The following is a 12503-nucleotide window of genomic DNA, read 5'->3' on the forward strand; positions in this document are numbered from 1 at the left end:
AAAACATGTGTCCTTCTCTCTAGCTACCCAACAACACAAACCCCTTTGTTGGATCGACTATCGATATTGCTCTCTCTCTCAATACTCTCGCCCACAGTTTATACAACATCAAAGTACATATATCTTTACACAACTATTTTCTACCAAACTTATTGCTGTAAACGGTAAACAAACAAAAATTATAGCTTTCCACAATCAATAAACTCTAAACCTATTTATCTACTTACAAAAAGGAAATAATTTCCAGTTACATATTACATCTAGAAAACAACTTTTATCTCTATATTGCAGGACAAAAAAAAAATGCGTTACAACATCAAAGATATATGAACAGACGGAAAAACAAGATAAATATATATATCTATCGCAAAATAAGATGTCTTCACATGAGGATGCACCTCTTTGTGTCTCATTGACTGTTCCATTTGATGAATCATTTCAGTGATGGCGGTTATCATCTGAGATATTTGTCTGCACCATTTGACTAATCACGTTTTCAGTGAAGATGTATTTTTCCTGCAGCATTCAAATGCACCATTTGATTAAGCACCATACTTGTGAAACTCATCAGATTAGAAACATTTCAGTGCCGCCATTTGACTGATGTCCATTCTGGTGAAGGTGCACCTCATCTGAGGCATTTTACGGTAGAAGTTTCATGTGTCATGGCTACAGTACATCCTATGATACTGTAGCATTCAACAGAGCAACAGTCAGCACGTATGTAGACTGAAACCATACAACGCATATGATCCTTTACTTGACGCTGTTCGTACAGTCAAGTGTGTGGGTAACCGGCAGGGGAATACGAGTAGGAACAAGTGTGGGTGACGGCGGCGTGCCGTGTTGCAGCTGAACGGGATCAACACGCAGGGGGAGAACACGGCGGACAACGGCGGCCTGAAGGAGGCGTACGGCGCCTACCTCGCCCTGCAGCGCCGCGCCGGCCAATCAGAGCCGCGGCTGCCCGCGCTGGCCGGCCTCTCCCCGCGGCAGATGTTCTGGCTGTCCGCCGCGCAGACCTGGTGCTTCAAGTCAGTAGCGCCGCTCTCTGTGTGCACTCTGTGGCCGGCCGGTTCTAGGCGCTACAGTCTGGCACCGCGCAACCGCATGCCTCGGGCATGGATGTGTGTGATGTCCTTAGGTTCGTTAGGTTTAAGTAGTTCTAAGTTCTAGGGGACTGATGACCTCACAAGTTATGTCCCATAGTGCTCACAGCCATTTTTTTCACTCTGTGTCCACGTCAGTGAGCCAGCACTGGCAGTGGAGGGGAGATGTGGAGGCTCTGAAACGGTTGAACTTTCTGGCTCCTGCAAACACGTGGTCACGGGTGGAGAGTCGTGGACAGGTGTAGGAGTAAATCGGGGTATTCTCTAGGGGAGGTGTGCCGCGAACCTCGCTGTTCGTACCGTGTATTTATAACTTGGCAGACACTACTGACAGTAACCTCAAAATTTCACACATCTACAATGCAGTGGAAATAACCCAAGGCATCCCACAGGGCAGGTGTATTGCGATCAAAAAATATTCAAATGTGTGTGAAATGTTATGGGACTTAACTGCTAAGGTCATCAGCCCCTAACCTTACACACTACTTACCCTAAATTATCCTAAGGACAAACACACACACCCATGCCCGAGGGAGGACTCGAACCTCCGCCGGGACCAGCCGCACAGTCCTCGACTGTAGCGCCTCAGACCGCTGTATGGCGATCCTCACTAGTCTTGTGCTAATAACAAATCAAACATTGTTGTTGTTGTTGTGGTCTTCAGTCCTTTGACTGGTTTGATGCAGCTCTCCATGCTGCTCTGTCCTGTGCAAGCTTCTCCATCTCCCAGTACCTACTGCAACCTACATCCTTCTGAATCTGCTTGGTGTATTCATCTCTTGGTCTCCCTCTACGATTTTTACCCTCCACGCTGCCCTCCAATACTAAATTTGTGATCCCTTGATGCCTCAGAACATGTCCTACCAACCGATCCCTTTTTCTAGTCAAGTTGTGCCACAAGCTCCTCTTCTCCCCAATTCGATACCTCCTCAATAGTTATGTGATCTACCCATCTAATCTTCAGCATTCTTCTGCAGCACCACATTTCGAAAGCATCTTTTCTCTTCTTGTCTAAACTATTTATCGTCCATGTTTCACTTCCATACATGGCTACACTCCATACAAATACTTTCAGAAACGACTTCCTAACACTTAAATCAATACTCGATGTTAACAAATTTCTCTTCTTCAGAAACGCTTTCCTTCCCATTGCCAGTCTACATTTTATATCCTCTCTACTTCGACCATCATCAGTTATTTTGCTCCCCAAGTAGAAAAACTCCTTTACTACTTTAAGTGTCTCATTTCCTAATCTAATACCCTCAACATCACCCGACTTAATTCGACTACATTCCATTATGCTCGTTTTGCTTTTGTTGATGTAATCAAACATTATTAATAGTAAACTCAAAATTTCGTAGACGGTGACACCATCTATAATGCAGTGTAACCGGAAACTCGAGCGGTTTTAGGCGCTTCAGTCTGGAACCACGCGACTGCTGCGGTCGCAGGTTCGAATGCTGCCTCGGGCGTGGATGTTGTGATGTCCTTAGGTTGGTTAGGTTTAAGTAGTTCTAGCAGACTGATGACCTCATATGTTGAGTCCCATAGTGCTCAGAGCCATTTGAACCATTTTGACCGGAAACTGTGTAACCAACCTGTATCTACGTGCTATTACGTTATTATTGGGTCGGCACCGACTCCGTGTAACTCACTTGGTTACTTCTTACTATTAAACTGAAGCGTAGGCAAATGGTCGCTGCTGACAGTCGTCGTGCGGCACCTGTGAATAAACCGTGTCAGACTGCCGTGCACTTGTTGCGTTCTGTGTAAGTGGCATAGAGCGCCTTTGAGTCAACAAAACGTAGGACTCGGATCGGTGTCCGAATATTTAAATGAACCAGATGCAAATGGAAATGCTTATTGATTGTGAAATTAACGTGAGAAGATTACGTTCGCTACTGACTCCAATCATGCAATTAATCAAAGGTTTGGCCGCGTCGGAAAATAAATAAATTTGATCACAGACCAAAAACTCATAAAAGTGCATACGTTGTGACATTGCTGATAGGGTATGCGATGTAAATAATAGTACAACGGAAAGTGCATGAACACTGTGCATAAGATCAGCTCCCAGCAACACACCTGAAAATAAGACTTAAAAATGGTTCAAATGGTTCTGAGCACTATGGGACTTAACATCTGAGGTCATCAGTCCCCTAGAACTTACAACTAGTTAAACCTAACCAACCTAAGGACATCACACACATCCATGCCCGAGGCAGGATTCGAACCTGCGACCGTAGCAGTCACGTGGTTCTCGACTGAAGCGCCTAGAACCGCTCGGCCACCATGGCCGGCAATAAGACTTGATCTAAACTATTTGTTTTAAAGTAAAAGAGGAAACTAATCACTGGACCTGTGCATAAGGAAAGCCATTGGATGTGCTAACGGGAAAGCTACGAGGTGATTGGCTTAGGTGCAAAAACGTAACCTCGGAATGCAAGAGAAAATTGCGGAAAAATCATTTATTCCTCATACATGGATGTGAGGCATGTACACAATTCCTGATAACATTAATTCCTAAAAAATTAAAGAAAAGCATCGATACATTCACCGTTATAATCTACACCTACAATCATTGGTGTGAATCATTCATACAACTGCGGTTGCCTGTTAATTGATAGCAATGGCTCGTGAAGCAGTACACGTTTCGCAGTACACCCGCGTGCCCACGTGGTTTGTGGAGACGCAATTTCTAGGTATGGTGGCCAAGTTGCAACAATATCACATTACGCAATCATGAACAGTTAAAATTCTTTAAAACACACATGAGATCGAACAGTTAGTGATGACAGCAACAGAAGAAACTCTAATGTTCAACCACGTGGCTGGCTCCCCACGGACGAAAGATACTTAAAGCAAGGAAAATTTGCGAGAAGGCAAAGCTACGTATTAATATTTAGAAAAATAAAAGTGCATACAAAAAAATTGGTTCAAATGGCTCTGAGCACTATGAGACTTAACTTCTGAGGTCATCAGTCCGCTAGAACTTAGAACTACTTAAACCTAACTAACTTAAGGACATCACACACATCCATGGCCGAGGCACGCGGTTCCAGACTGTAGCGCCTAGAACCGCTTGGCCACTTTGGCCGGCAAAAGCATATACAGGCACAGCTGAAGGCAAACAGACATTCATACAGAAGCGAGGGCTCACGTCTTATAGATGCTCTTCCGGCGGATCCAAATCTGCTATAGAAATTTATTAAAAGAAAAATCTGCCAAGGGTTTGCATTCCTTGCTGTGACAAGGCAAAGCAATCTTTCAGAGTTGAAAAGCGAGACCAAAAGCTAACAGCTCTCCTCTCGCCAAGTAACAACGCGCCACGCGCTCAGTCTAACTCATCCGTCTCCAACTGGAGCACAGCTGTGGACGCTTCCCGTACCGGCGGCAGACTGCCTCCCTTTTTCTCCTCCAGCCTCTTACACGCTCCGCCATTTCCGCCACCAACCTAACGCAGGTAGATTTCTCACAAGTAGCGCAAACCTCTTTGCCTACTTGACCACTACAAGAGTTGGCTATTCTGTACAACAGCTGCTGAATCTGCATGACTATCGCAGACTTTCTGCAGCAGACTACACCACCGTCTGGCAACGTGACACACAACGACAGTCATTCAATCAGTTATCAAAAAAAGAGAAACAAGGAAAAGAAAGAGAACTGCTAGTGAAAGTGGGCTACCGGACTAATGAAAGGTGGCTACAAGGACCTTTTATTTTGGAATAAATATTCGTTTCTATTTTTATAAGATTCCAGCAGGCTGAAAAGCCTGGCTACTTGCTTTAAACGTTCAGAAATGTAGAATTGTACACTTCACAAAATAAAAAAAACACAGCATAGTATCCTGTGACAAAAAATATCAATTAGCCACAATAGCAATAAGTAGAGAACAATCTGTGTGTGATGAACCTAGGAACATGCACTAACCCCCCTCAAATTGCTCTTGTGTGGACACTGAACACAAGATTAGGCTAGTTACAGTGAGCTCAGAGGCGTTTAAACAGTCACTCATCCCACACTCCTTATGTGAACGGAATGGGAAGAAATCCTGATCTGTGGTACAGTTGGGATGTATCCTCTGCCATGGACTTCACAGTGGTTTGCGCCAAGAAGATGTACAATACAGGGTTATTCGTAAGTGCTTCCGAGGTTTCAGAAAACAACTGAGGGAAAACTACGAGATGTACAGAAAATGGATACTCATCAGTGCATGGAGTTTTTATCTCCCATTACATACACTCTACGTGGGTGTCATTTATGATGCAACAAACTTCAGTATGTGGCTGCAATTAATTGAAGTTGCTGATTCAAATTGCCTGGGAGGGCACTACAGCAGCCTGCATTGGAGAGATCTTCTTTTGGGCTGCCTGTCGGCAGGAGAAAATCGATTCAGTGTGACAGTGCGAAGCGTATAATATGTGTATGGTACATGTTCCCACGTGCCTGACCCCTAGTAAAACTATGCCACAGTGCATATTCTGTATCACAACTTGGAGAGATGTTCTGTCTAGTAATATATGTTTCATTTTTCCTTACGTTTTGTAATTTTCTCTCTGTCACCTTCTGAGAACCTAGAGGTACTTAGGAATATCCGAATATACTGCAGTAGGGTGGTGGTAAATATTGTAAAGCAAGACAAAGAATCGACTACAGTGAACCGACAGATGTGAATGTAGGCTGCGCTAGTTGTCCAGAGCTGCCGGCCGAAGTGGCCGTGCGGTTAAAGGCGCTGCAGTCTGGAACCACATGACCGCTACGGTCGCAGGTTCGAATCCTGCCTCGGGCATGGATGTTTGTGATGTCCTTAGGTTAGTTAGGTTTAACTAGTTCTAAGTTCTAGGGGACTAATGACCTCAGCAGTTGAGTCCCATAGTGCTCAGAGCCATTTTTTTGTCCAGAGCTGCAGAGGCTTCAACATGGAATAATATGGGGAGTTGCATCAAACGAGTCTTTAGTCTGAAGATCAACACAATACATATATGTTTGTGTGGCTTATATGTTTTACAGTATGTATGTATGATTTTCTGCTGATATATCTGTGTTTTGTAATTTTTGCACAGTTTGAATGTACGTTTGTGGAGTGTGCATCACAAGTTCGCGTCAGACAATTGTGCTTCTTTCAGCTGTTCAGTTCTGTGAAAGGCCTGCATACGTGAAAGTAGTCGCTTTACGTGCTGGGAGCAACTGCATTCGACTTTCCTCGCATTCATTCAGGCATGCCGTATTTCAGTGCCCTAACCGTGCACTCTGCAGAAGGGGTGCAATCTACCCCTCCCTTATTTGCTGATTGTCAGTCACTTCATAATAAAGTCTTTTAATAAGCTTCGAGAGGAATAAGATTTACAATAAACTTTTTTAGTTATCTTCTTTTCACGTCTAGGGGTTGATTCTTGGAGCTGAATTTTTTCGTATCATAGGTTCTCATGGTTCCAATTCACGTAATAACTTCTAAAGAATTGCCTGAATAGTTAATTTTATTCTCTCACATTTTTCTATATCGCACTGTCTTTACCATTTCCACTTCAAAACCGAAAACTACATTGATATTAAAGGTGGCTGAGCCACAGTAATGGTTTCTACATTTATCTCTCCCGAAAAGCAAACCTGACCCTGCTCCACCGTGTCTCACTAACCTGAGTCGCACAGCAGCAAAAAGCAACTATAGTGCGTGCAAATTTCTGTGGCCACTGGATGAGGTATGGGGAGGGCAGTGGACAGTGGTGGGGGTTGTGAGCAGGTGCTGCAGGGGAAATGCCCAGCGCTGGAAGGGGTGCGCCATCCTAAACTGAAGCCTGCACTCACATTTCGTGTAAATATTAAGTGGGGCCCCTCCATGCCCACACATGCATGGTGACCATTCAGAAAGTGCAACTGTCAACTCTGCTTTCGTTAGTATCTAAAAAGAATTCCGCCGAAAATGCAGCGATCCATTTTCGCCTGGCTTGTTAACCATTTATAACTTTCAGAGAAGCATCAAGAGTAAAGCCTACATGTTTCTCTGGTTGCCATGCCAAAATTTGCTTCTTTTGCCAAAGCACAGCAGAGCTTACACTGTCTCACCTCACTAAAATATTCTGGAAACAAAATTGCTAGAGAATTCTGAAACAGAAGTTTACTGAGGAACTAAGGAAAAGAAAAGTCAATAGCTCATGGAAAAGCGCATCCTCGATAAAAAGTGTAATGTCTTCACATATGTTGTTCCAAACCCCACAACATTCCTCATTTCACAAGCAATTGATGACCCTTATTAATGACATTCTTTCACTACGATAGATAATGAAATTTTGCGTAATAACGATATGGTAAAATACTGTTCTTTTTGTCTGCTATCATTTGCCAAAAATCTCATTTCGATATCTCAAACTGCTAATGAAATATGAGAAACGTAGTGCACATTTCACTCTGGCTTTATCGCTGGCGCAGTTGGATCGCGAATGAGTGCGCTATGTACGACCAATTTTCTCGAGATTGTTGACAGATAGGTACTTCTACCCAACTCCAAAGAAAAAAAAATCAATATTTTAATTTCGTAAACAACAACATTTTATGTACTATACACCACAGCGTGTCCTGCGCGAGCTGCAGTGTTGCACAGATTGACTGCTCGCGCTCGCAGGCAGCAGTGACTGTCGTCCGCTACACGTACCCATTGGCTGACTGCCGCCACAGGAAGGCTCGTTTCTATTTATTCCCATTCAGTATGATATACCGCACTACTACTAGACAATGTTTAGCCCAATTATGGAAGGACTAAAATAGTTACTATCATAACTAAAGCTACTGTAATAGCTAAGGTTACCCTTAACACAATGCATCACACAGAGACGACTTTTGGTTTACACACAAACCATATGAAAAAATAATGAATGCATACCTCAGTGAGGCAACGAACTGACTTTGTAGTTTTTCACCACAGCTGACTTCTGTTGTCCTCAACTATTTCACTATTTTCTTTGTCATCTAAAGAATCAGATGCTATCATGCAGGAATATATCTGTACAACAAAACTAAATTGATATGAGTCTAATTCTATCAGGTGGTGGGAATATGTCAGAAGCAATACCAGGTTGTACACACACAGCTGTAACATTACACTCAAGTGCACCAGGCCGGGTGGCGCCTGCCCTGCATTCCCCTCAGTGCCTCATTCGACTGCACACTGCCCACTCCAAGCATTCGTGCTCAAACGAGCCACGCCTGAGCACAGCACGGAAGTAAACAAAGTCCCCAGTCTAAAGACTTCTAGTGTACATGTATTTTTGGACTATGAGTTTGCATGATGGTATGTATTTTTACCAGCGTGTATGTGTGTTTGTGTGCTATGTATTTTTGTATCTATAAATATGTAAGCTTATGTGTGACTTTATGGCTGTGTGATGCTGGTATGTGTTATGTGCATATACCATCTATGTACTTGCTGACAAGTGAACGAGTTGTGTTGCTATGCAGTGTGATTATCTCATTAAAATATTTTTGTAGACATAAATTTCATTTTTAAATTTTTTTGCAATCAAAATTAAGGTTAAATTCCTCTTATTTAATAAATTGCTATCATATTTTAGCTGAGTTTTAAATTATCATGTGAAGAGTGATACTTACCCAATTTGGGGTAAGTAAACAACAAGAAAGGAAAATATGTGACGGTTTCCTCTCGATTCTGTTCTAGGTACCGCACTGAGGCGATGCGCCAGCTTATCACGACAGGAGTTCATTCCCCAGGCCGGTTCAGAGCACTGGGCTCGATCAGCAACCGGCCCGAGTTTGCCGAGGACTTCGAGTGTCCACTCGGCTCCCGCATGAATCCGGTGGAGAAGTGCCAGGTGTGGTAAAGGATCCGAGAGGGGGGACCGAACAGCCGGGGCCTGTCGCCGACCTCTGAGTGATTCTGCCAGCCACCGAGTGCCACACTCGTGTAACTCTAGACCTCAAGAACAAAAGGGAAACTAATGAGGTCAGCGACTGGCCGATACACTAGCAGTGGAGCTCTGTTTCTGTGCAGCCGTCGCCGCTGGATCCTGACAACTAAATCATGAGGCAGCAGTGCTGGAAGAGACTGGCAGTCCCATCTGAAGAACATCAGAGGAGGACTGCTACAGATTCAAATCATCCTCGGTTGAGGTTTGCAATTGGTTTTGGTAATTGGGTTGCCAGAACTCTGGATGGAATAGTCATTGGGCAGAGATGTTGTATGCTCACTCTGGTGGAATAGCTGATATCTCGTGGCTCTGAGCCACGATGGGATATGGCTTTAAGTTACGTTCCCGGTTTGTCGACTGCAGAGTGCGAGAGGTAACAGCTGACAGCTGCAAAGCTACACGCAGCCTGTTGGGCCCAGTACACACTTGCAATCTCGGAAAATGTGGCTTGATGGTTGTGATTTCTGACATTTTGGACAAGGCATGTTACACCGTGATGTGCAAGTAAATAGATTTGCATGTGCCGCGAAAAATAGTCCTCCATCAAGTACTATAAGCTGAAGTTTTGCTAATTCTGCCACCATATTTAAATGCAGATCACACCTTAACGTCCCGAGTCCAAAATGTTGGAAATCACAGCCACAACTGCACACTCAACCCCAGCAAGCCACAAACTGTGTACACTGCCAAACGGACTGCTGGGCAGCCTCTGTTGATGTGGCACTCCGCAATCGACAAGCCAGGAGACTGGCTCGCAGCAGACTCCCACTGTGGCTCAGACTGAGAGATATTAGCTTCTCAGCCAGAGGCAGTGGACACCATCTCTGCCGAGCGACACGTCGACCCACAGTGGTGCCAACCTAATTACCGAACCAGAATTGTGCCGTCCTTGGCACAGTGTGATTATGGTTATATCATAACAACCTGCATTTCTTTAGAATGGATAAACAAACCTGTGTGCAAAACCTGTTATTTTTATACTAAATGGTAATCAGTAATTTTAGATATGAATTCCTTTCTTTCAAAAACTGTATATTCGTTCTGCTGCACAAAATCAAAGGGAGCAAATCGTCACTCTTCACAACTGGTAAACTATGGGAAAAAGGGGAAATTTATTGGACGAAAAGTAATGATCTTTTCAGTGCTCAACCAATTTAGCAACTGTAACAAATAGTTTATGGAGCACAGATTTGTGCTGCCTTGTTGGTAATTAGTAGGGTTCACTGCAATTCTAAGATACACTGAAAGGCCATGAAGAAAGAGCTAGTCAGATAGCATGGATTAATTAAGATGTGACAATGAATAACTGTTACAGGAAATTAAAACATCACATTACTGTCTTTGATGCTTGCTCCAATCACAACAAAACGAGGATATTACAAAATATAGTGACCTCCATGCAACAGTCACCAGAAAAGCGACTGACTGCCAAGAAATTATTAAGTCTCATAAGCAGAACAGTTTAGTGAATAAGTATTGGAAATTATGTATGGACCATAGGGTTTTCAAACTGAAAACTAACTTTGATATAACATACCATACGAGCCGCAGCACGATTTGTCATTACAGTAGTCCATTACAGTATATGTTGGACAGAATTATCAGCAATGGGATCATTTCTATGTAATAGGTATTGTCACTGACGAAAATTGTTGTAAATAGTGCTTGAGGTTTCGAGAATGAAGCAGTAAAGTTTAGTTTCTTTGAAGGGTGCTATGAATATTTATTTAACTGCACAGCAGTGACGGCCCCTCATTCAGAAACAGTGTCGAAGAAGTCGGTAAGTGTATTTACCAACTCGGATTACATCTTAAAATAAGATTCCTGTAGAAAGAACGGAATGTACTGATCATGTTGTAGATTGTTTCACGAGTATCTTCACTCAGTGTAAATCAGAAACACCTTTTATATACACTCATTTCGAATGGAGACATTACGCACTCTATTAACATATGATGTACCCAGTCGACATATGTTTAGCATTGGCTTGTAAAATTATCCACTTGTGTATGAATTTCTTCTTTAAGACATTTGCACCATCCTGTCCATGAGAAGGCTACGATGAAGAAACTGTGCAGGCCCCAATGTGAATTGCATGGCCAAGGCTAGTTGATACGAATATTAGACATTCATGTGCTATTGCCTTTGTATATGGAGTGAGGGAAAATAATCTAATGGTACAGCTTAGCATGTACTCTCATCTCTTTTTATCTTCTTCTTATGGAGTATACATGAGATAAACATTGGAGGCAGCAGAACTACTGCACAAGTTTTGTCAAGCACCAGGTCCCCAGATTTTCCGAGTACGGTTAACCTCCTCACATACCTCAGTAGCACTTTTGTATGGACTTTACTAGCCTGCTATGATTCTAGGAGCATGTCTACTGATTTTTTCTTGGCTTATGCTGCCATATCTATTTAATAAGGATTCCAAACACTGGAACAGTACTCTAGATCTGGTCGCACTAGCGTTTTGTATGTGATTTCTTTTACCAATGCACCACACTTCCCTAGAAACTTCACAGGGAATTGAACTGTACTGTTCGCTTTCCCTGATGCTGATTCCATACAGCCACTCCTTTGTAATAACGCATATTGCGAGTTAACAATGTTTTCCATAAATCTCAGACTGTGGCGGCGTCACACACAATTGAAATACTGAGAGTCGAGTAAATACATTTTTTCCTAATCAGCCAGCACAGCTACAGTTCCTCCAGTGACATGCTCTCGCAGTTCCTTTGCTTTTCATCAATAAATCATCAACATGCAATCCAGCACCATCAGGGTTGTCGAGAGTTGCAGGTACGTTGAAAAAATCTCAGACAGAAACGTCTGTTCCATAATGCAAAAGCAAGATTACATTAGATTAGATTAGATTAGTACTTGTTCCATAGATTATGAATACGACACTTTGTAATGATGTGGAACATGTCAGGTTAATAAAAGGTGTCTATACAAGATATTACATTAGTCAAAATATTACATGACACTCAATATTTTTAAATTTTTTGTGGGGGTTGGGAAATTACACACTTACTATACCAAAAAATTCATCTAATGAGTAGAAGGAGTTGCCATTAAGAAATTCATTTAATTTCCTTTTAAATGCTATGTGGCTATCTGTCAGACTTTTGATGCGATTAGGTAAGTGACCAAAGAAATTTGTGGCAGCATAATTTACCCCCTTCTGAGCCAAAGTTAGATTTAACCGTGAGTAGTGAAGATCATCCTTTCTCCTAGTGTTGTAGCCATGTACACTGCTGTTACTTTTGAATTCGTTCGGATTGTTAATAACAAATTTCATAAGTGAATATATATATATATATATTGTGAGGCTACAGTGAAGATTTCTAGCTCTTTAAATAAGTGTCTGCAGGAGGATCTTGGATGAGCTCCAGCAATTATTCTGATTACAGGCTTTTGTGCGATGAACACTCTTTTACTCAATGATGAGTTACCCCAGAATATGATGCCA

At 42.6% G+C, this 12503-nt stretch overlaps 1 protein-coding gene across 2 annotated transcripts in view; it reads left to right on the forward strand.

The window, feature by feature from the left end:
* Positions 1 to 10736, forward strand: part of LOC126426795 (neprilysin-2-like) — a 238528-nt gene extending 227792 nt beyond the window's left edge. Inside the window, exons 14-15 of one of the 2 annotated variants that reach the window (XM_050088794.1) lie at positions 853 to 1034; positions 8779 to 10736. In XM_050088794.1, coding sequence (XP_049944751.1) covers positions 853 to 1034; positions 8779 to 8941 — 345 coding nt within the window. In that variant the 3' untranslated portion in view covers positions 8942 to 10736. The remainder of the gene's footprint in view (positions 1 to 852; positions 1035 to 8778) is intronic. The other variant, XM_050088795.1, reaches the window with a different exon arrangement.
* The last annotated feature ends 1767 nt before the right edge of the window (positions 10737 to 12503 follow it).

Source organism: Schistocerca serialis, chromosome 11, assembly GCF_023864345.2.
Source record: "Schistocerca serialis cubense isolate TAMUIC-IGC-003099 chromosome 11, iqSchSeri2.2, whole genome shotgun sequence".
NCBI lineage: Eukaryota > Metazoa > Arthropoda > Insecta > Orthoptera > Acrididae > Schistocerca > Schistocerca serialis.